The following is a 23,981-nucleotide window of genomic DNA, read 5'->3' as shown; positions in this document are numbered from 1 at the left end:
GCTGGAGAGCAAGCCAGCATGAGCTGGACTTGAACTCACATCGACCGCATTGGCATTAATGAAGATATGTGACACAACATACCTTTATAGTACACATGCTTTTCAATGTATTTAAAACACTTGACCTTGCTGATGTCTTCCTAGAATGTGATGCTGAAGATACCAGACACTGATGCCCCAAACTGTCAAAGTATACTTTGTCTTTATGTCCTTATCCTGTCTCAAGTGAGGAAAAAACAAAATTTAAACCATCTTTGGCATTCCCCACATCCAGCTTTGAACCGGACCCTGGTTTCCTGTTTATAAGTCTGGAATGTAGCTTTGTTCAGTCTTATAATTTGTTCAATATACAGGAATGTAGACCAAATGGCTCAAGTGACAGGGACACTTACTTTCTTGATGTCTTCCCTGAAGCTGATGTCTTGGATACAAGGCTGGTTCTTGAAGTTCTCAAAGATTTTGAAGGGCTGGATGGAAGAGATTCTGAATCACTCAGATTCAGGTTATTTCGTTCCTCTTCTGAAAGCCCTCGTCTCAGATCAGATTTCAGGGTCTCGAAACCCTCTTTCTGCCACAGCCCCACCGAACCATCCGGGGCATTGTATGTTAGCTCAAATGTCAAAGACGTCTGAAAAATGTAAAGAAAAAATTACATTGAAAATGATCTCAGTCTACCTTCTCCTGTCCTAACTGGAAAAAGATATTTTTCCAGCTCATATATAGTTCATGCAAAATGAATAATACTGCCTCAATCAAAGTCTTTTAACAGAACAAAATGATGTAAATTAACAGAGCTATTAGAACAGCCATTTTTTATGTTCTGGAAAACACTCTCTCTGTTATGTATGTACTGTTTTGAGTGAGTGAATTAGAGAGTTGTCCATTGATGTAACAACCTACAAACCAAATAATTTCTGTCTTGTCTTTTTCATTGATGTAGTTTACACACAACTTCAGTTTGCTCACAATGTGTACATATATTTTGTTTCCTTTTTTTGGCTGAGGCAAAGCGGTGGGGTCATTGAACAGTATGCCTCATTCTTATGTCTAAGCTTGGGTTAGGTTGGAGTTTTGACGATTCAAAAATTTTTCATTTTAGTAACATTTCTGAAAATCAACAGTTAAACCCATATTGAACGATGGACAGAAATTCATTATATAGGAGCATGATTCTCTGAAACATGTTTTTCATTTCACTATGACTAAAATCCGTGTAACTATACTGATAGAAAAATATTCGTGGAAAATAATCAAGTGATCGAAGATGTTAGGTCTGGGATATAGTATCCATAATATATCCAAGGTTTGGTCGATCCAAAACTGATCGTGAAATTACATTCAAAAGATCATGGTAGTCTGGGTTATATCTGGCAAATATCAAGATACCTTAAACTGTCATACATTCCATAAATTGGGGTAGCAAACTACCAGATATGCCCAAATGTAGGTGAATCCACAATACTGCTTAAATATGCCAAAATCATTATGAGAAGGCAACTTGTTCAGTGTCCAGGGAAGAATTTTTTTTTTATTTGGGTGGAGATGGAGGCCGGGGCCAAAATCAATCAAGCTGTCACATCCATAATACATGTGCTGACAAATTAAGGGGAGGGAAACTCTGGCACCATCGAAATTTAGCCCCCTCACCCAATCCAAATCATTATCAGTGGGACACAATTAGGTAGGTCTAGCTTTCTGCATCCATCTTTACACATGCATGCATGAAAGAGCTACTAGCTGGCCACAATACCGTGTATATATGCTTGGGGTGATGCACCGTACTTGACAATTTTTGAGGACGAAAAGTCAATAGGTGTATGTACAGTACTATGTCTTCTTGTGGTAGAGCGAGTTCATGCTGCCATATTGCTGCCGCCACTGAAGTATCATGCAGAAGACACCAGACATGACACCTCAACCAGTCACATTATACTAACACAGAACCAACCAGTATTGTTTCCTTATTCTAAGCTCTCAGTGTTGAGTGCCAATCGGATTCAGCAATGTGCCTTTTATAAACTCTTTCACAAAACTTTATAAGTTAATTTTTTGTAATTTTCCTTGCAATTTGTAAACCAAAACATCTCTTATGAAAACAGTTTTGAAAAATATGATTCACACAGCTTTGTGAAAGTGACACTCAAATTTTTACATCAACAAAAATTATTTTCAGGTGCAACTTTTTTTGATGTTTAGGATACTTAAGAAACCTATTATTTCAAGGAGATGCATGCATTACTTACACATCTCTGATAAAACACAAGATCAAAGACTCACTGATACTTCAAAAGCCTTTTGTCTACAGGAAAAAAATCAATTTGTTCTTCGATTATGTATCTGTTTTGTCTATACCTCTGATGTCCTTCTGATGATCCAATATATTCACTCAAGTCAGTATTTTCGCTGGATTCCGTGTGAGAAATTCAATATATATCCAGTATATTGTTGTTACTTATGGGTTAGCCCAATAAATTACCTTAAAAATGCAGCAAAACTAGCCAGACTCAATTTAAGAGATCAAAATCCCATTCTTGGATGACCAGTTAGTGCATATGTACTCTCGCATTCCAGCCGTACCTGCACTTACCATTATATATAGTAATATGGTTTGGCATCATCATGGAGCTTACACATTTAATACTCTCTAATACTCTTAAGGGACACACCCTACGCTCCATCCCCTGAGCTCTTGGACAGGCAGTGGGTTATTAAGCCACAAGTTAACCGAGCATCAATCAACTTCCTTGTTCTCCAGGTTTTGGATGTCTCTTGCCCACATATACACATATTGTGATTGGATTGCGGTGGTGGGCTATTTGTAGATACAGGATTCCATTATGTAGCCAAACCCCATATCCAGCAGAAAACATCTGAACAATGACAGGAACTGAGCATGAATGCATGCACACTGAAGTCCAACAGCAGAAGTATTGCTTCATCCTAGTCATATGTATATACAGTACACAGGTACATGTATGTATATATGTATACCTGGGCTTTTACGTCAAACTCACAGGTACATACGTATGAACATATAGGCTCTCCAGTCCCTCATCAGACACACAGCCCATACATGCATGTTACATGTATGGTGAGAGCACTTTTGGATGCGTAATTTTTTTTGTGAGAAAAACTTGTAAACGCGTACACTTTTTTGTTTTGGTTTCAAGTAAAAATCAATGACCATGGATATGAAAAATTTTTTTATATTTCTTTGATCTGATGTATTTATTTATTAATTTACGCCATATTAAAAAAAAAAATATTTCACTTTATACAACGGCAGCCAGCATTGTGGTGGAAGGAAACCTGGCAGAGCCCGGGAGTTGGGGAGGAGGGGAGGGGGATGTGGTGGGGAAAGGGGTGATGGTTGTGCTGGTGGGACGGAAGGGGAGGAACCCATGACTATTATATACTGATATAAGAACACATTTAAATTTTAAACAAATCTTAGCTGTTCAATTAATAATTAAAAACAAGAGATTAATACAACATACTCAACTTAATTTCTAGCTTTTATGGTGGTCTTGCACAGTTGTTTATACAGATATTGCAATTACTGTAAAACTCCTACATCAGAATGGAACACCTAACACACTGGGTAATTTATGAGACAGTGATCAAGTTGAAATCTGGCAATTTAACTTGAAGCTGATTTCCCCCGGGATTTGAAATGCATTACTTTGTTTAACAGTCTCCCAAAATACTTTGTAAGGTACATGAGAAAGCAAACACTTTAAATTCCTATGTATTTGTTCTATGTATTTCCATGTCTGTGAACCAGAGAATAAGCAAAGTGAATAATGCATAGCAAATTTATCCGACAATTGCATAATTGCAACAGGTCATAATAATGGAAGCTCAATCCCATACATGTAACAAAGCATAACCTCGTTTCATTTCCACGAGGTTTTTTTTTTTTTAATCCCACGCGTGGTTACAGACAACACCGCTTTGTTGTCATGGCGAGAGGAAGGATTAATGACGAGATTCTATTACAGATGAGGGAAGAAAAAGCAAACTCACAATGCATCTCCTGTTTAAACATTTAGACAAATAGATGACTGATCCAACATTGCAACAAATGCTCGATCACACAGAATTGATCAGCAGTAACAACTGAATGTCGTGATGAGATTCAATGGCAAAAGTGTCCATAACCAATCACATCATTATGATTTCCAAATACTGGAAGATCTTCTCGCTTTAACCTACTTACAAAGCCAGTTGATATCCCAGTTCCGGACTTTACAAATACCAATTGTTTAAGTTTCTTATTTATACAACTCTGATAAAAGGACTGTACACATGTGTGCAATTTAACAGTCTCTGTAAGTCATTAAGGATTTTTATGAAAAACCTTGTAAACCTACCAAGCTCATACACTATCCAATCTATTAAGGGACTTTACACCGCCATGTTATTTTGGTACACTACTATATACACGTAGGTTTTTCAACGAAGTGTTTTTTACACTGTTTATATATAAGCCATCAGGCTTCTTGACACTCCTTTTAGAGTCTATGGCTGCCAAAAAACAATATTTTCTTTACCTTCTTTTGACATTTAGGAGCTACATATAACAATCATTTGTTATGCCGTACAACTGCCGTCCCACTTTTCAAGATTCCCTTCCAAAACTTTTTGACACATTCTGTACAGCCAGGATATTCTGGTTGAAACATCAGCTAATGATACTCTTCAAAACCCATTAAGACACCATATTATTTGAAACTCTCTAAAGCTACAACTACAACCACTAGTACTAACAATATTAATACTATAAGATATCAGATGGTCAGAAAGTATATACAATGTAGTGAATCAGACACAATTTCATACTTAATCAGCAGAGGCACATTTTGGCACGACAAACATTTTCAGTTTTTTTTTTTTTTTGGAAAACACTGATATTCTGTGAATTTTTAACATGTACAGGTAGTCCGTTCCACAATGTCACCCCAGAATATCTAAAAGAATAAACTAGAGTTTAAAATCCCATACATTATTCAAAGCTTTTAAACATTTTCTATATAACAATGGTCTAGGTCAATAAATTAAAAGCAACAATATATACCTTTAACAGTTCCTATTAATTTTCTATTTAACCTAAATTCTGTGGACATGCATAGTCAAAGACATCTGCAAACTTTGTACTGCTTTCCAAGTAACAACATGTATATAATCTCCTACGCAGTGGCTACTGGTTTATGTTAGATTGGGAAACACATAAATGTAGACGGGATATTTTGCCAGCAAACAGCGTCTATAGAAACGTATCACAAAAAAAACAAGAGGCAAATTCAATGAAAATACTTAATCTACCAACTGCTTTCCCTGTGAATGCAATTATGAAATTTTATACTGATTTTTTTCTTTGATAGTTATAACAGGTTGTTGTAGCTAACAAATTTAATGGACACTCTGTTAAATGTTCAAGGCATGTTCAACTGCTCCAGGTACCAACTGCATCCTGTTCAAGTTTAAATAGTTTCAGGTGAAAAATACTAGTACTGAAATGAACAGCAGAGTACTTGTGAGTAAATGTAATAGCTATTAAAACAAAATCATTATTATGTTCACTGAAAGTTTTACTTCTTTATTTATTCATTTTCTTTTTTCTTTGCTTTTCATGCAGAAATTCCAGATTTCAAAGCATTGGTATTGATTATGATTAATGCTAACTCTTACTAATGAACATCACCTACCTTCATGGCCACATTGTTTGCATCGAGCAGGGAGTCTGACACTTTCACGTTCCCAACCTCTACCAACTCCTGGAGAATCATTCGGAAAGTTCCTGTCAACCTGGACACAAAAACACAAACCTTATTTCTGTACCTATGTGTATACGGAAACAATTTATTTATTTATTTATTTGATTGATGTTCTACGCCACACTCAAGAAACGACAGCAGAAAACATTAACCCGAGAGGAAACCGAGCACAACCCTGGGGAAACCCACTGCCTTATAATGATTCTTATAATGCCATCATTTTAGCTTTATAATAATAAATTACTCCAACTTCATATTTATTTATTTATTTTATTTATTTATTTTACGCCGTACTCAAGAATATTTAACTTATGCAACGGCAGCCAGCATTATGGTGGGTGGAAACCGGGCAGAGCCCGGGGGAAACGCACGACCATCCGCAGGTTGCTGACAGACCTTCCCACGTACGACCGGAGAGGAAATTCACATTTAAGAAGTGGCCATACATGAAGGTGGATGATTTAATCAGAATCAAGCAAAATGTGTCACCTAATAAATGCATAACTTTAAGTGAAATACCGTACTTGATTTATTTTATTTCTTTCTTCTTTTCACACTATACTACTGAAGTTTATATATATGTGAAGCATACCTGAAACCCCCTGTGAAGCGCTACTGAAGTACCTTCATGAGAGGGATTCAGTAAAAGCACCTCTGAAGCCAGCAAAACTGACAGGCATAAAGCGAAGCATCCTGAAGCGAGTTCAAAAATGCATACGATACTTCTGAGTGCCATCAGGCTACCGTTATGCAGTATACTGGAAGCCCTTAGAGAGCACACAAGCAGCCCCCGTGGAGCACACAAGAAGTCTCCGTACAGCAAACAAGAAGCCCCTCTGGTTTGTAGACAAGAAGTCTACCTGGAGCACACAAGAAGTCTACCTGGAGCAAACAAGAAGTCTACCTGGAGCACACAAGAAGTCTACCTGGAGCACACAAGAAGTCTACCTGGAGCAAACAAGAAGTCTACCTGGAGCACACAAGAAGTCTACCTGGAGCAAACAAGAAGCCCCTCTGGTTTGTAGACAAGAAGTCTACCTGGAGCACACAAGAAGTCTACCTGGAGCACACAAGAAGTCTACCTGGAGCACACAAGAAGTCTACCTGGAGCAAACAAGAAGTCTACCTGGAGCAAACAAGAAGTCTACCTGGAGCACACAAGAAGTCTCTGGGGCACACAAGAAGCCTCTCTCTAAACCATTCATTATCCTTTTATGTTCACACTGCTGTTCAGATGACAGAGCCAACATTTTAAATAGCTTATGGTTTTTCTTCATTTCAAAATTACCAGGTTCGATCCCACTTCTTGGACTAGTAACACAGTGAAATAAGAGACATTTGGTAGGCACTTACTTTGTAATACCATTCTCGGATTCTTTTTTTGCCATGTCATCTGCTTAAATCCAAATTAAATGTTTTATTTATTTGTTTGATTGGTGTTTTACGCAATACTCTAGAATATTTCACTTGTATGACAGCAGCCAGCATTATGGTGGGAGGAAACCGGGCAGAGCCCGGGGGAAACCCACGACCATCCGCAGGTTGCTGGCTGACCTTCCCACTTACTGCCGGAGAGGAAGCCAGGATGAGCTGGACTTGAACTCACAGTGACTGCATTGGTGAGAGGTTTCTGGGTCATTACGCTGTGCTAGCACGCTTACCAACTGAGCCACAAAGGCCCTCTCCAAATTAAATAGTATCAATGCCAAGGAATATGGTGGGCGCATGAGAAATTGTTATGAAAGAGATTTACAAGCATTACAACTAAAATGAAAGGAATGACCATATACCATCTTTTCAGACCTACAAATATTTTATTGTTCACAAAACCCATAATTTACACTTTATAACTTACACATTTATAAGAAGATGTTGTCGTTGTTCTTGTTGGGATCAGCACCATTGTTCTTGTTCTTCATCATGTTTTTTTGTTAAACTAAAGTATGCATGATAGCATGGTGACTTCACATCAAAGATATTATTTGTTTGGGATTTTTTATTTGTAGGATAAGATTTGTCACTGGTACCACCATTATACAAGCAAAAAAAAAATATTAAGTTTCCCATCAATTACAACATGCGCATGTATTTGCACGGTTTTAGAGCCAAATGCCATGCTGATCAATGCATGGAAATTTGGAGACAAAGGCAGTCCAGAACATATAGAACATGGATTATCCAGAGACTATCTTGTCCCTTTATACTTCAGCACGCAATCATTGATATACAGGCCTCAGTTATGGGCTAGACATTTTTGCTTTATGTTTGACACAAAAACATGCTTTCCACAACACGGATATAACTGTATCAACTTCGTCAGTGGCAATGAGACTAAGCCATATCCTACTTTTTCATGTTTTCTGTCAGAATGCGGGCAATAACTAGTCTCACTAAAAACACTCTTCATCTTCTGCCTGAGTGACAACTGTTGAAGAAAATGTCCTGCATTTTTTTTTTGTCATCTTGAATGATGAGCGTTGTGTTAACTTCCATACTCAGACATAAAGATCGATTGGTGTGGGTTCAAAGGCAAGCCATACTGCCAGCAGACAAAAAGCAGATTTCTTCCAAGGCTCCTCAAAACGCTAGTGTAATTGATTTTAGAATGTGTCAAACTGTTTTGGGGTAGGTTGCCTGAAGGTTGAACACAGACGTGCTCACACAATATCATTATACCATCAATACCTAACTCATAACGTACGTGGGCCGAATGCCCAGAGGTCCAAGTCAACCACTGACATATTAAATGTATGATAAATGTAAAGCTTCTGAAGTATAAGTGTGTAAAGGACTGAGATTTATTAATATCTTTCCGCCAGGCGTATGTCCTTATGGTTTGCACTGGCGGGTGGGACCTAAGCTGTACGTGCCCCCACACCAATCTGAATCACAGCTACCACATGTGACTCAATTCTGCTCCATGTGGTGAAATGTAGACCGTGAATTAGCAAAACAGTGATCCATCAAGGTACAGACACTAGAAGGTTCAGTATGTAGCACTTACACATATAAGCTAAGAACATAGATTCTGTGACACTCATGGCCACTCACTGGCCCTGCTTGGATACAGTACACCTTCACATCATGAAAAGTTTGACTTACACATACACAGTACAAAACCAGAACTTCATGACCCAGGCTACACATGCGCCATTTTATAATACCTGGTACAATGTATCTTGGGAGAATTCAACTTTTCAACTCTATGAAAATTATTGCCTCTTAACATCTTAATAATCCGTAAATCACCTTTCAGATTACAATGCCTTGACTTTCTGAATAACCCAACCGTCCATACTAACGAAAACTCATACATATTCATAACTGCTGGGGTGAACAGGAAGCTGTCATGTTAAAACAAGCAAAATGGTCTACTGAACAACAACAGAAGGCCTTGTGCTGCGTAAGCATGACATGATTTGACTGAACTTGCCGATTCAGCTGGTGCATTGAGTAAAAGGCGTTCTAGGATACCTTGCAGGATCTTGTCAGTGAATTAGCTATGAGACAGCAAAAGTGAGGTACCGTACAGTGTGTTGATGTCATAAGGTGCCAAACTTGTACACTGATCAGTGACGATCAGGTCTATCAAAAAGTCACCTGGAGGGAATCACCTAGAGAAATGTCTGAACTACAGGTATTATTTTGCTTGGTCCTAAAGTAATCGGTATGAAAACTGCATGCAACAACAACAGCACCACCAATGAACTCCATTATTTGGCTTGGGCAAGCTAATCAGACCATTTAATACACCTCACTGAAGCATGAAGTTCTCACCTGTTACTGAGGTACTTGTTGTAGTTGAATACCTGTATGTCAATCATCTCTTCACTTTCAATCGGACGGGCCACAGGCCACTCGAATATCTGAAACAAAGTTTTTATTTATTTATGTATTTGATTGGTGTTTAACGTCGCAATCAAGAATATTTCACTTATACGACGGCGGCCAGCATTATGATGGGAGGAAACTGGCACAAAAAGCTATAATTTCTTTTTACTTGCTTTCACCTTGCCTGTCCTTGTATGCCAATAGAGTGCTGCTTTACTGGAACACCATGTCAAAAACAAAAGACAGGACACCCTGAATAAGTGGCAGTTTATCAGGACAGATTGCACATTTAAGGTACATTCAGGGGAGTTGTGGGCTAAGAACAGCACCTTTCCCTATGCTAAAGGGTTAAAATCAACAGTCAAACATAACTAAGCAAACTCCATGCATTTTATGTGACTCCTTATGGCACCTCAAACTTAACATGGACTCAAGCATTTACTTTCATTTATTTATTTATTTGATTGATGTTTTATTTTGAATTCAAGAATTTTTCACTAAGTATTACGGCGGCCGACATTATAGTGGGAGGAAACAAGGCATAATCTGGCGGAAACCCACGTCCATCTGTAGGTTGCTACCAGACCTTCCCAAAGTGACAGAATTGCTAACTGGCTGAGTATCAAAGTAGATGTGTGTGTATATAACACCTGCTACTGCTGATATCAATATGTGTACATCCACAAGATCTATCTTTGCTTACACTGTCGCCTTAATGTGGCTGAAACATTGCTGACGTGGCATTCAGCCATAATCATTGATTCATTCACTTCCAATGAGTGATTAAAAAATACACAAATCTGAAATATTTATTTATACTTGTTATGTTCTTATAGCACACTTATAGAATGAAGCTATCCCTGACTCTATCATGCTTTACAAAATACTTTTTGTACGCTGTTTACTTTTACTTCAAAACTTTTGCATCTGATACTGATTTCAAGATCGCAGTTTTTTTTTGTTCAAAAGTAGCTTTTAGAAAAATTATTACTATTACCAAAATATTAAAATAAGTGATGTGGGTTTAACATTACACTACATAGTTACAATGCTATTTAGGCTTTTTATGATGAAAAAAATCTCACCTCATCAAACCACACTGTTTCCTCCGCATTTTCCACAACTTTAGAATAATGGGACACTCCTGTAAAAGACAATCTATTGTTAGCATGAAATTCGTCCAAGGGATATTGTAAACAACTGTCACATTTTTAATTGAAGTACTTTTGTAACTTTTCTACCCAAAATTAAGCCTTTGGGATTACAAAAACATGAAAACATACAACTATGCAATTTTCATTATGATTAAACGACTATGCACACATGTACATGTAACCCTCATGGCTCAGGTGGACAATATACTGACCACAATCGAAAGTCCACTATCCCTTGATCAGTGAGGTCCCAGGTTCAAATCCAGCAATGGTGATATTTTATTTATTTATTTATTTGATTGCTTATATGATGGCAGCCAGCATTATGATGGGTGGAAACCGGGCAGAGCCCGGGGGAAACCCACGACCATCTGCAGGTTGCTGACAGACCTTACCACGTACGGCCGGAGAGGAAGTCAGCATGAGCTGGGTGATATTTTAATTTTGGCCTGAAATCTGCAGGTTTCTCAGGTACAAGGTGAGACTTAATTAACTAACTCTAAGCTGTGTTTAGTTTGATTGTTGCAGTGCAGAAAAGACAAATTTAAATAATAATTTCATAAAGTGAAACGGCCACAGGACAGGAAGCTGTACTTCCTATAAGGTATAGGTGACTATACTACAGACTCCATGCACTGTATGACTTACTTGTGCAAAAGGTTATTCCAGTGCTTAATGTAATGAAGCTTGTAAATGACAATTTCATTTCCCCCATTACATCAGTTAATACTCGACCTGGGTGTTTACCTAAGAAAAACAGTTTTTCTCCCTTCAGGCGCAAACCCATAAAATGGATGTTATATTGAGTTACCTATTACACTGGACGTAACTTGTTTCAGGCCGAATCACATTATGTGGGCAAGCGGGCAAAAAGATTACCTCACGGCTGAATACTTGTGTATATGATTATAAGTTACAAAACTATACAATCCTGGCTGAAAGGTCAGCCATGTCATCCCATTACTCCAGCTGAAGTGATTTTCCTCTCCACTATATACCAGCCTTACACAACCCATTTAAAACATGACCTGTCAGTGTGTTTGCCACTGGGGCCATCATAAGCGAAAGTGCCTTGTGGCGCCTCATTGGGGACCAAAGAGCGAGCAAGTGGGTGTTCCATGGCCCAGACCTTTAAATGCAATCAACAAAGGTAAAAGGCTTCTAGTGATGCCACAGTAACACCACTGCAACGATCAATACTAACGTCTGAAGCTTTTCTAAAGATCAATCCAGGTGGGTTTTTATTTGGGTTTTTTTTTTTCTGAGTTGTAGACCTAAATCTTCTGAGGTATACTTCATGCTGTAATGACTGTGATTATTTCAGCTCTGATTGAAAGATCGGGTTTAATGTAGGCGGAGGAAACAGGAAGTATAGCCTGGAGGAAACCACCACTCTTTGTGAAGGTCAAATCTTACAAATGCTCCCTACTTGGGATCCCAATGACAACATCGTTATCCACAGCTTATTAATTCTGTGAATTCCATACAACATTCACACAACCGATTTGTATTGGGTGCATGTATGAATGCTATGCCCAAGAATATTCCCCTAAAATACAATTAAACACAGTCATGTCTTTTAGTTGAGAAAACTGGCAACAGAGACTTTCAATGAATGGCCTGATTCTATGGCTAGCACTTTACTTTTAGCCTGGATAGAACATGTACAGATATTCAGCCAAGAAATGTCAAGGGAAATTAATGTGTAGCATCGAGGTCTTCCCCTCCTCAAGAAGAGTCTTATGGTATACACAGGCAATTAAGACAAGTTTCAGTTTTTCATACACAATGTAATAATTACAAAAAATCTCCCCGCCCCCTCCTCCTCAGGATATCTACCTTAATATACACCCACAGAATTTGCAGGAGAGCTTAAAATGACAAAACTAAGAATATCATAGGGCAAAAAACAAAATGTTTCAATGGTAACATTTAAATGTTCGTGCAAGGTGCAAATTGTCTTCTTTTGAAGAAGTGAATATTGTAACACATGTAGTGAGAATATAACTACACAATTCCAGTACAAATGAAACAATGAAAGATTTATAGCACACTTTAGTTAAACTGGGAGGGTGTGTGTGGGTCTGACATTATATTTATGCACATGGGATTGTGTACACTTGATTCATAAGTTTATAAGTTCTAATTCTCACATCTCTTAGAGATGATAAGCATAACTGTGTGAAATAATGAGACTTAGTTTGACCACCTTGGCCACACAGGCCAAAAAACAGTTCTATGGCTCCGTTTCAAGAGCTGATCTATTTCACTTAATTAACTTGATCATATCAAATATAGTGATTATACTAACACATATGTTAAGCAAAATTATATCCAAAAACCAAAACCACTGAAGCCAATTAAAAAGTGATCATGAAATGAAAGTCTTCAAACATGGCTTTGTTTCAAGATCTTTCTCATTTGCTTAACACTCAATCTTACTAAATACAGTGATTTATTAACACACACTATGAATAAAACATCCCAAACTAAAACCACTAAAGCCAAACAATGAGTGATAATTTAATGCAAGTCTTCAAAAAGCTGCTTTATATAGCTGTGTTTGAAGATCTATCTAATTTGCTAATATTATAATACTCCATCATATCGAATACACCAATTTTATTGACACACACTGTGAACAAAACATCCCAAACTAAAACAACTAAAGCCAAACAATGAGTGATAATTTATGCAAGTCTTCAGAAAGCCGGTTTATATAGCTGTGTTTGAAGATCTATCTAATTTGCTAATATTATAGCACTTGATCAAATCGATTATGCCGATTTTATTGACAAACACTGTGAATAATACAACCCAAACTAAAAACTATTAAAACCACACAATGAGTGAAAGTTTGGCTGCAAAGATCCTCAGTTGCTTGGCCAATATTTTCATTAAAAAAGTAAATTCATGCGTAAAGTGATATTTCATGTTATGATGCAAACAGTTAATACTGACACTCAAGTGAAAGCCCCATACAGATCGATTGAGAAACACATCACGCTTCTCTCAGACATGAGTGAGAAATGGACTGTTCTCTCCATGTATACATGAAAAGTTGATTTATTGACCATGGATATAATAACCTAAGCTATATAACGACAACTTGTTTACAATGATGGGAGCTACAAATGTACATGAATACTGGCTGGGAATTTCTACGTCTACAATGACAGAAAAAGCAAACTGATGTATACTGATAACCTATAAATAAACATGCTCGTTTAGGAAAAGGACACCCAAATTCTTGTTCCCAACTTAAGAAGCAAACTAACTTTCCTATTTTCTTCCCTCAAAACTGTTTTTTTTTTCACTTATTTTGTCAGTAATATATTAAAGTTAACATTCTTGAATATCACGTTTAATAAAAACAATGAAAGTGCTGTTAAAACATTCTGGGAAATTTTGACCTTCAATATCAAATGATCAAACACTGGAATCCACCAAAAAATCCTGAATTTCTCCCTGATAGATAGTGCCTGGTAATGTGTATGTCTACATGCAGGGATGTCAGCTGGGAATGTCTATGTTTACATGGATGTCAGCTGGGAATGTCTATGTTTACATGGATGTCAGCTGGGAATGTCTATGTTTACATGGATGTCAGCTGGGAATGTCTATGTTTACATGGATGTCAGCTGGGAATGTCTATGTTTACATGGATGTCAGCTGGGAATGTCTATGTTTACACGGATGTCAGCTGGGAATTTCAACGGCAATATGGATGTCAACTGCGAATTTGTCTACATGGATGTCAGCTGGGTAGTTCTATGTCTACATGGACATCAGCTGGGAATTTCTCTGTCTACATGGACATCAGCTGGGAATTTCTCTGTCTACATGGATACTGGCTTGGAAGTTTCCCACAGGAGGAGGTATCCTAAGTGGCATATTTTTTACAGGCACATGCACAGATGTCCAGGTACAAATAGATATTGGCTTGGAATTTCTGTATTTCCATGTCCAAGACACAGGACATCCATAAATCCAAAACAAATCTTTTATTCATCATATTCATAACAAATTTAAAATTACAATACAAACTTTTTAATCCACCAAATTCTAATAAATGAAATATGATATACAATTACATGCATGTACATTCAGAACAAATCTTAATTTTAAGCCAATCATAAGCAATTAAGGCTTTTGCAAATAAGACACTAGGTTTCTAATCTGCATGTTTGATTACTCTTAGCTGTGGTGCCAAATCTTGCCAACAATCAAATACAAAACAACCTAATATCTCCAAAAAGGGCAGTGAAACACTGAACATTTGAGTAGCAGCCACATGGGCCTACAATCTTCAGCATCTCTTCCCCTGTTAATTAAGACTCGCACAAAGGGCTTAATAAAATACTGAGTTCCTCTTGAATTGGAACGCTTTCGCTTGGCATAACAAATTGGAAATGGTTCAGTGAAGTCTTCTTTATGACAAGACCTTATGGATCGATACAGTCCTGGGAAGTTCCAACCTTAAAGGAGGGAAGAATTCTCTTCGAACAGACCTTAACATTCTAACAAAATTTGCAATACGATCAGCCTCTGCCATATTTTGTCCATTAAAAATAGAAATTCTGGAATTTTGTTTAAAAAGATTCCTGACATCAGCTGATAAACAGTCACTATGCGAAACCCAACAAATATTACTTTACTGTTTATTTAAATACTAACAGCTACAGTTCTTAAATTTGTTTCACATAATATTTGGTCTCAATACAGATAAGAGACATCTTGTAAGAAGGTTATCCAGTGCTGGCAGTTGGCCGTAAATGTCTTGTCTCTTGTAGATAACATGAGCCTTATAGTATACCAAAACTCCAAAGCTCTACAGTATAGACAGTAGGTTAATGGCAGGCTCATCTCTGTTCAATTCACAACTCTATATTGATTTCAGCCTGAATGGGATCTCAAGTGGCCAGTATAATATACCACCAGATATCAAGAGATGTGAATCTCCATGACATGATCCTGAAATACATGTACCTGTACACACTAAAGCAGGCCTGCTTAGCCTCGTTGATTGACTGTGTTAATTGGGAACCTTGCCAGCTTATTGAAACAAGTGCATGTATACTCAATAGTTCTTCCCTGTAATATATGTAAGTTGTGGAAGTAAAGTGAAGATGTAAGTTAAAAGTACTGCAGCTTAACAATAGACAATGATGTGCTTTAACTTTACCAATAAATTGCCAAGAGAAAATTGAGCAAATGCACTCACTGTATTGTAATGATCAACATACCTAGATTTTATAACCATACACCACGCAGTTACATGTAGAGGCAGAATTTAACTGTTCACATATATGCATACCAAAGAACCCACATTTAATTTAAAATATCTTGAATTCCCCTTGGGAAAACAACTTTAACTCATTTGCTTCTACTTGGGTATGTGTGACCATAATTGTTCAGCCCGGCAGATAGAAACAATTTAATTTCGGCCAATAAGATTGTTTATCTTATTTATTTGACTGGTGTTAAATGTCACACTTAAGAATATATCACTTATATATCATGGTTGTCGGCACAATGGTGGGAGGAGTGAGTGAGTGTTTGGGGTTTAACATCTTACCAGAGTTAACAATTTTTCAGTCATATGACGACGCAGGGTCCTTGTAGTACATGTAATGTGCCTCCTTGTTGCAAGATGGATTTCCACCGCTCTTTTATCTAGTGCTGCTTCACTGAGACCACTTCCCCTTAATGCTGACCACCATGCAAGCAAACTACAACTTCTTTTGAGGTCTTAGGTGTGACCTGACCCAGGATTGACCCACCCCCACCCCCAACCCCCCACAAAGTGAATGCCCTAGCGAGTCGTCGGGCGGTGTTGGTGGGAGGAAAACGATCTGTGGGAAACCCACGACCTTGCGTAGACTGCAGGCAGACGTTCCTAAATTGGCCTCGCAGGCCCCAATTATTTTAGATTTAAAACTGTAAAGCAAAATCTTTACCATTCAGGTTAACGGAACAAAAAAGACAAACACTTCATGTCACTCCTGTGCAAAAAAAAACTTGCGTAACTTGATAATTTACTTTACTTGGGGACACCCAAAGATATTATCTTATTATTATATTATTACCTTTGCTGTAGTACCAGTGTTCTGAGCACCTCGGGTAGTAGGGAGTCTATGTACATGTAGTTTTCAGGAATTATATGACATATGAAGCCTGGATTGTTCAAAATTAAGTCACAGAAACATGGAGAACCTTCTAAGAATTCACAAAGGCTATGGCTCCAAAGATCTTAGGAGAAGTGGTCAGTGTATGTAGTTATAATGAGCAAAGTACATCTAATGGATAGATTGAGCAAGTGAGTGAGTGAGCGAGTGAGTGAGTGAGTGAGCAAGTGAGCACTTGGGGTTTAACATTGTACTCTACTGGATAGAAGACTACATTATGTATTCTGGGCAATGTGACAGACGTGCGACAATGTGAAAAGAAGTACCTGATTTCAATTAAACTTATGCACGTACAAGGGTATATGATAAGCAAGATGTATGGTAAGTTTCATTAAAATCAGCGTTATAGTTTGGGAGGAGATGCATCGATAAAATCGTGCATACATACATTAGCATCAGATGACAGACGGTGACACAGGAATGAATGAATGATTATGGCTTAACGCCACATTGGCAATATTTCAGCCATATCTTGGCCAATAGTGACACAGGATTCCAGTATACTTATTTATTTATTTGATGTTTTATGCAGTACTCAAGAATATTTAACTTATATGACGGCGGCCAGCATTATGGTGTGAGGAAACCAGACAGAACCCGGAAAAAACCCACAACCAGGTTGCTGATGGACCTTCCCACCTACGGCCGGCCGGAGAGGAAGCCAGCATGAGCTGGGTTTGAACTCAAAGCGACCGCATTGGTGAGAGGCTCCTGGGGCCATTACGCTCCAGTAAACCCCCCCATCCACTAACTTCGTTGAAAGGGGGTCTAATAAACAAACAAATTGTTCAGCTATAAGTACCGGTTATGTGTGGGAATGTACTACATAGTGTTATTTTTGCTGGTAACAGTACTTTTGCATTCCATCATTTTTTTATTGTTTTGGCATTTTTGGGGTTTTTTTTTTTTTTTGGACAATTAAATACACACCAGATTTAAAACTCTCAACAGACAGATAAAAACCTAATAGCCCTGTTGTGCCATCATTACCCAGGATCTTATTTACCGGTAAACCAATTAGGCCAAAGCTTCATTTCCCTCACACAAACTGCGAAATAGGCTCTTTATCTGAATACCATTATATCCCAGACTAATAGCTGATGGCCAATTACATAATTAGTTTACCCTGGCCATATTGTAAAAGCATCAATAATTGATGATGATTTTTTAACAGCTAAACATTTAATGAAGGCAGGCTGTTTTCACATAAGAGAACAGTCATCTAGGTACTTAATGTGACATTAATATATATGTAAATGTATGAATTTATACCTACAGACCAGGACAGCTATATACTTTGTTGAGATGGCAGCTACAGTAATGTGGATGAGGTCACTCCGAAATTGGGAGCTGAACATGATGGACTGTGCATAAACAGTTGTTCAGGAAGTAGGGACTAGCGGGGACCCCTAATGACAGATGATACCCCATGGATCCCTAATGACAGATGATACCCCTACCCCTCCCCCCAACACCACCCAGTATGCCTTTTGTATGTGAAGTAGATAGCCCACCCCCAATACGCCCCTTTATGGAAGTCTTAACGGAAAACAAGTGTGCCTCCATTGACCTGTCAATTTTACGATGCTTTTGGTTCACCAATAATTTGAAGACTGGGCAGAAAAGAGTGAACGAGTGAGTGCTTGGGGTTTAATGTCGTACATAACAATCTTTTAGAGATATGATGACGAATGAGTCCTTAGAGTGCATGTAATGTGCCACAGTGAGCAGGTTATCTGTAAATTAATGTTTACAAAATGTTGCCTAGCGTTTTTGAGAAGTATATTAGGACTTTTTCGTCTTTAACAATGAAGGAAGTTTATGTCAAACCTCTTTTATTAGGACCGAAGCAGAATCCTTACATGACAAACCATATTCAACATGAAGACTTATCCAATACAACTTCAATGTGTCTCCAGGCTATAATGAGTTGTACATATAAGAATATTTCACTTATACAACAGTGGCCAACATTATGGTGGGTGGAAAAAAGGCTGAGCCCGAGGGAAACCCACAACCATGCGCAGGTTGCTGACAGACCTTCCCACGTACCACCGGAGAGGAAGCCAGCATGAGCTGGACTTGAACTCACAGCGACCGCATCGGTGAGAGACTCATGGGTCATTACGCTGTGCTAGAGCGCTAACCAACTCAGCCATGGAAGCCCCTGCTGAAGTCATAGCATACAGTCTTGTTAAACTGGGTTCAGGATTCTACTTCTAGATCTATTTGTATAATTATTACAGATCAATTAATATAACACAAAGACAATATAGTAGATCAAAGGAGTCAAATCTTCTTTGAAGTTCCTACATAAATGTGCACCAGCTTTCATTTCAGATAGAGTGCATTATAAACCAACCAAGTGACCTTGTGCATATACACACTTGACATGTAAGCAATTTGTTTCATAAGCAGGTCCAGTAAATAAAAAAATATTATCATGTTTGGCATTTGTGCCAACAAATGGGCATTTTTTACTTACAAGGGGATTAGAAAGGTTAAAAGAAGTATGAAAAGGAACACTAAAATAATGATTATGGTTTTAAAGAAAATGAAGAAAAAAATCAGGTATGGTAAATAGCTGAATTTTTTTCCCATTCTGGGGGCATTTTTTCATCTCCTTTAATAGCCTCTCTATTTTATGGATATTTTCTGTCAATGATTGGAAATATTTGGAAGTGACGTCATAGATAAACTTACTGAGGATGTGGAAGCAGCTTAGCGTCACCCGTCCAGAATCTTTCCCTTGAAGGCTTGTCGTCACGACTAAAGAGTACATGTATTTATGGAATGATTGTGGTTATGGCTGTGGTTTAATGCCATTTCAGTAATACTGCAGTCATATCATGGCTTTTTCGGAGCCAAGAAAAAAGATGAGAAGCTTTTTAAGATTTAAAAACAGATTATCTTGTGTCGCAATTTATGCATATTCCAGATGGGGTCAGTGTATATAACTGCATTTGCTTCAAGGCAGAGAGGAATGTCTGTATGGTTTAATTATCAATATAAAAACATTACAGTATTTACACACAAAGAAACAAATAAAAAAAAAGCTCAAAAAAAAAAACGCTCCAAAACCAAATAGTTACATTAGTAATTAGTTAACTATTCTTTTTTCATGTTTATTTGTAGAACTCATTCACTTTATTAATGATAAATTCATGCAACCTGAATGACACAGAATCTCTGACTTCAAGTTAGTGGTACAGCTCTTCGGACGTACATGGGAAGCTTTGCCAGCAACCTGCAGATGGCCGTGGGTTTCCCCAAGACTCTGCCCAAGTTTCCTCCCACCAGAATGCTTGTCGCTATCGTGTAAGTGAAATATTCTTGAGTACAGTGTAAAACACCAATCAAATAAACAAATCAATAAATAAATCAAGTTAGCTGTATCTAATATTTTTAACTGAAGACAATAACAACTTGGTTGCTTGGTTTTATAAAATGGCAACAATATGAGTAAATTTCCTAAGATTAATGGCCTGATAGATGTAACACAGCTACCAAGTCCTTGCAGCATTTCAATATGATCAGGAAGTAAAATCATCCTTCACAAGAACAATAAAGGTACAACATAAATGGGGCCAATTATGTGGATTACTTCAGCGGGCTGGATCAGGCCCCTTGTAGGAGCCCCTGTATAAACCTAAGCTCCTGTGTGAAACTCATTAAGCCACATCGGATCACAATAGTATTATTTGAGTTCAGATCTTATCAGTATTCTTGTCAATTTGCAGATTTATTCACACAAAAACATCCTAGCATGGGTTACCAATATGCAAATTACCTCAAAATCTCAGTTCTCCAATGTCTTTTTCAAGCTGCATCCATGGTTATTAAACATATATCATAAACTGCCACTAAGTGGCGTGGCAAAACAAAAATACTTTAAATACTTAGGTTCTATCGATGTCAAAAACCTATTACTGGAAGGCCTTGAAATCTCTGAGCTGCCTTCAGTTTGTCCTAAATTTAGGTTTCACATAAGTTCAGTTCAATAAGCCTAAAAGCATGAAGCATCAAAGGAAATGGCAATTAAATGTTTCGTTCTTCGCCTGACATGTGTACTCTAGACTGCCAGTACATGAGCATCCAGGACTAAAACATCTTCCCACTGTTACTCATCTAGAAACAAGGTTAATTGCTAATGAAGTATTTGGCATCAATACAAGCCAAAGCCATAAATAAATGTGTCTGGCATTAATCAACTAGAAAATTCAGGGCTAATTTCTGGTAACAAATAAACAATGTTTTCTTTGTGTGAAATCATCATTGTCTCTTAATGCTAAATGCCAAACAGCTCAGTATTGGGATCGCCTGGAGCTTTCCTGCCCAATTGTCATATTCACTGCTACATAAATTCATGGTAATTAACCTCTGATGGCAGCATGGAATTTCTGCACTTCGCACTTTGAAGTATATATACATAGGTATGAAAACCTCTCAGCTTAGTTCAATGCCCCCAAGAGACACAAACTTATATCCGCTGAAGTAACATGATGCTTCTTTATTGAATCTCTTTGGTAAAGAGTACAAAGGGTGTGAGCGTTTTAATCAGAGGCGAGGATCAATTGCAGCTCTCCGACTTGTCTCCTCTCTACAGTAATGGAGTGTTATCTGCCAGAGCCTGTCCACATTGCCCGACCATACAGCCCAAATACCAGTTAACTCAAGAGCCGCATTCAACGACGACTTCAGCGGGCCAGCCAAACGGTTTCCGGCCAGTTTCCCTGCTACGGTGCGACGACTGGGCTATTTCCAGAAATCCAGTTGTAATGGCAATGACAGTTGGTTCAGGAGAAGAGATAGCCTAGGAGAAACCGGCCTAATTATCAACAAGCACTTCGCTGATAGTTGACTCCACCGGGAGGTTTGTCCAGAACAGAGAGAAGACAAATAATTAGGTTCTCTTCCAAAGTGAAATTGAAGTGAATGACATGTGGGAAGAACTTGTCTCATCTCTGCACACTTTCTTCTGAACAGATGACGTCAGAGGTTGCCAGGCAAGGTGTCCTTTGCCTCACCAGCAGTTTGGGCAAACACTTCAGAATCTTGGGACTGAAGAAACATCCAAATACACAGTGCTGTTCCAGGTTCCTTCAAAGAAGTTATATAATGTTCCACACAAGAACTTCAATGTAAATACCAATTTCCCAGAAATCCCTTTTACTCGTTTAATTGTTACATGAACCACCTCTTGTTGAAGGTATTTTGAAAGATTATTTTTGTGTTGTATTTGCCTCACAATTAAAAGCTAGGACATGTGATATCTTCATATGTAGGACATGTGATATCTTCATATGTAGGACATGTGATATCTTCATATGTACGTGAACATAAATTGCACTTAACTCAACCCATTTGGACCGCTGACTTCCACCTTACATTTATTTATCTATTTGATTGATGTTTATGCTGTATGCAAGAATATTTTACTTATACCACAAAAGAAAGCATTTTGGTGGGAGGAAACTAGGTAGATAGCCCTGGGGAAACCCAAGACCATCTGCAGGTTGCTGCAAGACCCTTCCTATGTCCGACGAGGAAGCCAGCATGAGCTGGACTTGATCTCACATCGACCGCATTGGTGATACGCACCTGATTCAATGCAATGTTCTGGTATGCTAACTACCCCCGACCTTGCATTATATGTTCAAACATTACTGTTTTGCTAATGTGAGTGAAAACAAGTACTCATATTTTGTTTGTTTGAGCTACTGCATGTCCTCAGCTGCCAATACTTTAACCTGGGGTACAAATGGTACACAAGCTGTACGCCTAAAACTAGAGCAGAGATAACAGCGTAATAACTGGCAAATGGTCACTTGTAACCAATGACATCCAGCTTCTTGTCAATTTACCTTGCTAACGGTTTTATTCTAACTGTTCATGTAAATTTAATGCTTGAAAATAGCATCTTCAACTGCCACTAACGCTAAACATTGGCTTAAGAAGAATTCGGTAAGAAATGACAGTGATGCTCATTGCAATTCATAGACGTCAACTGTCTAGAATTATTAAAAATTAAAGTGACAGGAGATCAAAAAGCCTAGTCCTGATGTAATATTCTGTATGCTAGAGCAGTTTTACCACAGTACTGTCTCTCATACTGTACATGTGTATGTATTTATGCTTGGGGCTTCTCTATAGTACTCCAACAGAACAATACACCAGCCTCACACCCCCTAGAGAAAATGATGTGCTTATAAAATCAATAGTATATTCCATAACACAGTACCAAGAACCAGTTTAACATTCCTCCATGTGGCCAATGCCTACAGTGTACACACTGCAGTTGAAGTGTGACTGATCCCTCAGCATGACAAAGAGTTACATCAGTTGAGGGATGGCCAGACATGGTGTTCTCAGCACCCTGAACATGATGAATGGCACTGAGCATTAGCAGCTAGAGCATGGACAGTACTGTAGCATGAGGACTATTCATGCTATTTGGGGTCTACACTGGCATGCCGAAAGCTCACAGAAACATGTGATCAATGAGGAATTGATTTGAGTCCATGTAATAAATTTTGTTCACTGTGTATCTTTAGGTAAAACTACCTCATGTTGCCAATCAATGGGGTACTCCTATAGTTTTCAGACAAATGATGCATGGGTTGCATATTTACATACCTTTTCGTCCTAAATAAAAAAAAAACTCATCCTTTTCATTACTTTCACGTAGTAGTGTATTGTTTTTGTGTGAAATCCTTGAGTTGTCACATGTACATGTATGTGTTTTTAGATCCTTGAATTGTCACATGTACATGTATGTGTTTTTAGATCTTTGAGTTGTCACATGTACATTTATGTGTTTTTAGATCCTTGAGTTGTCACATGTACATGTATGTGTTTTTAGATCCTTGAATTGTCACATGTACATGTATGTGTTTTTAGATCTTTGAGTTGTCACATGTACATGTATGTGTTTTTTAGATCCTTGAGTTGTCACATGTACATGTATGTGTTTTTAGATCCTTGAGTTGTCACATGTACATGTATGTGTTTTTAGATCCTTGAGTTGTCAC

At 38.0% G+C, this 23,981-nt stretch overlaps 1 protein-coding gene across 1 annotated transcript in view; it reads right to left on the bottom strand.

Annotated features, from left to right (window-relative positions):
• Window positions 1-344: 344 nt before the first annotated feature.
• LOC135469797 (otoferlin-like) overlaps window positions 345-23,981 on the bottom strand; it is a 55,606-nt gene continuing 31,969 nt past the window's right edge. Inside the window, exons 2-5 of the mRNA XM_064748401.1 lie at window positions 10,694-10,752; window positions 9,555-9,643; window positions 5,709-5,808; window positions 345-628 (exon numbers count right to left, since the gene is read on the bottom strand). Of these exons, the coding sequence (XP_064604471.1) occupies window positions 389-628; window positions 5,709-5,808; window positions 9,555-9,643; window positions 10,694-10,752 (488 nt within the window). The 3' untranslated portion in view covers window positions 345-388. The remainder of the gene's footprint in view (window positions 629-5,708; window positions 5,809-9,554; window positions 9,644-10,693; window positions 10,753-23,981) is intronic.

This window comes from Liolophura sinensis, chromosome 7 (assembly GCF_032854445.1).
Source record: "Liolophura sinensis isolate JHLJ2023 chromosome 7, CUHK_Ljap_v2, whole genome shotgun sequence".
NCBI classification, from domain to species: Eukaryota; Metazoa; Mollusca; class Polyplacophora; order Chitonida; family Chitonidae; genus Liolophura; species Liolophura sinensis.
The sequence above is the reverse complement of the archived record's forward strand: the minus strand, read 5'-3'. Positions and strand labels throughout refer to the sequence as shown.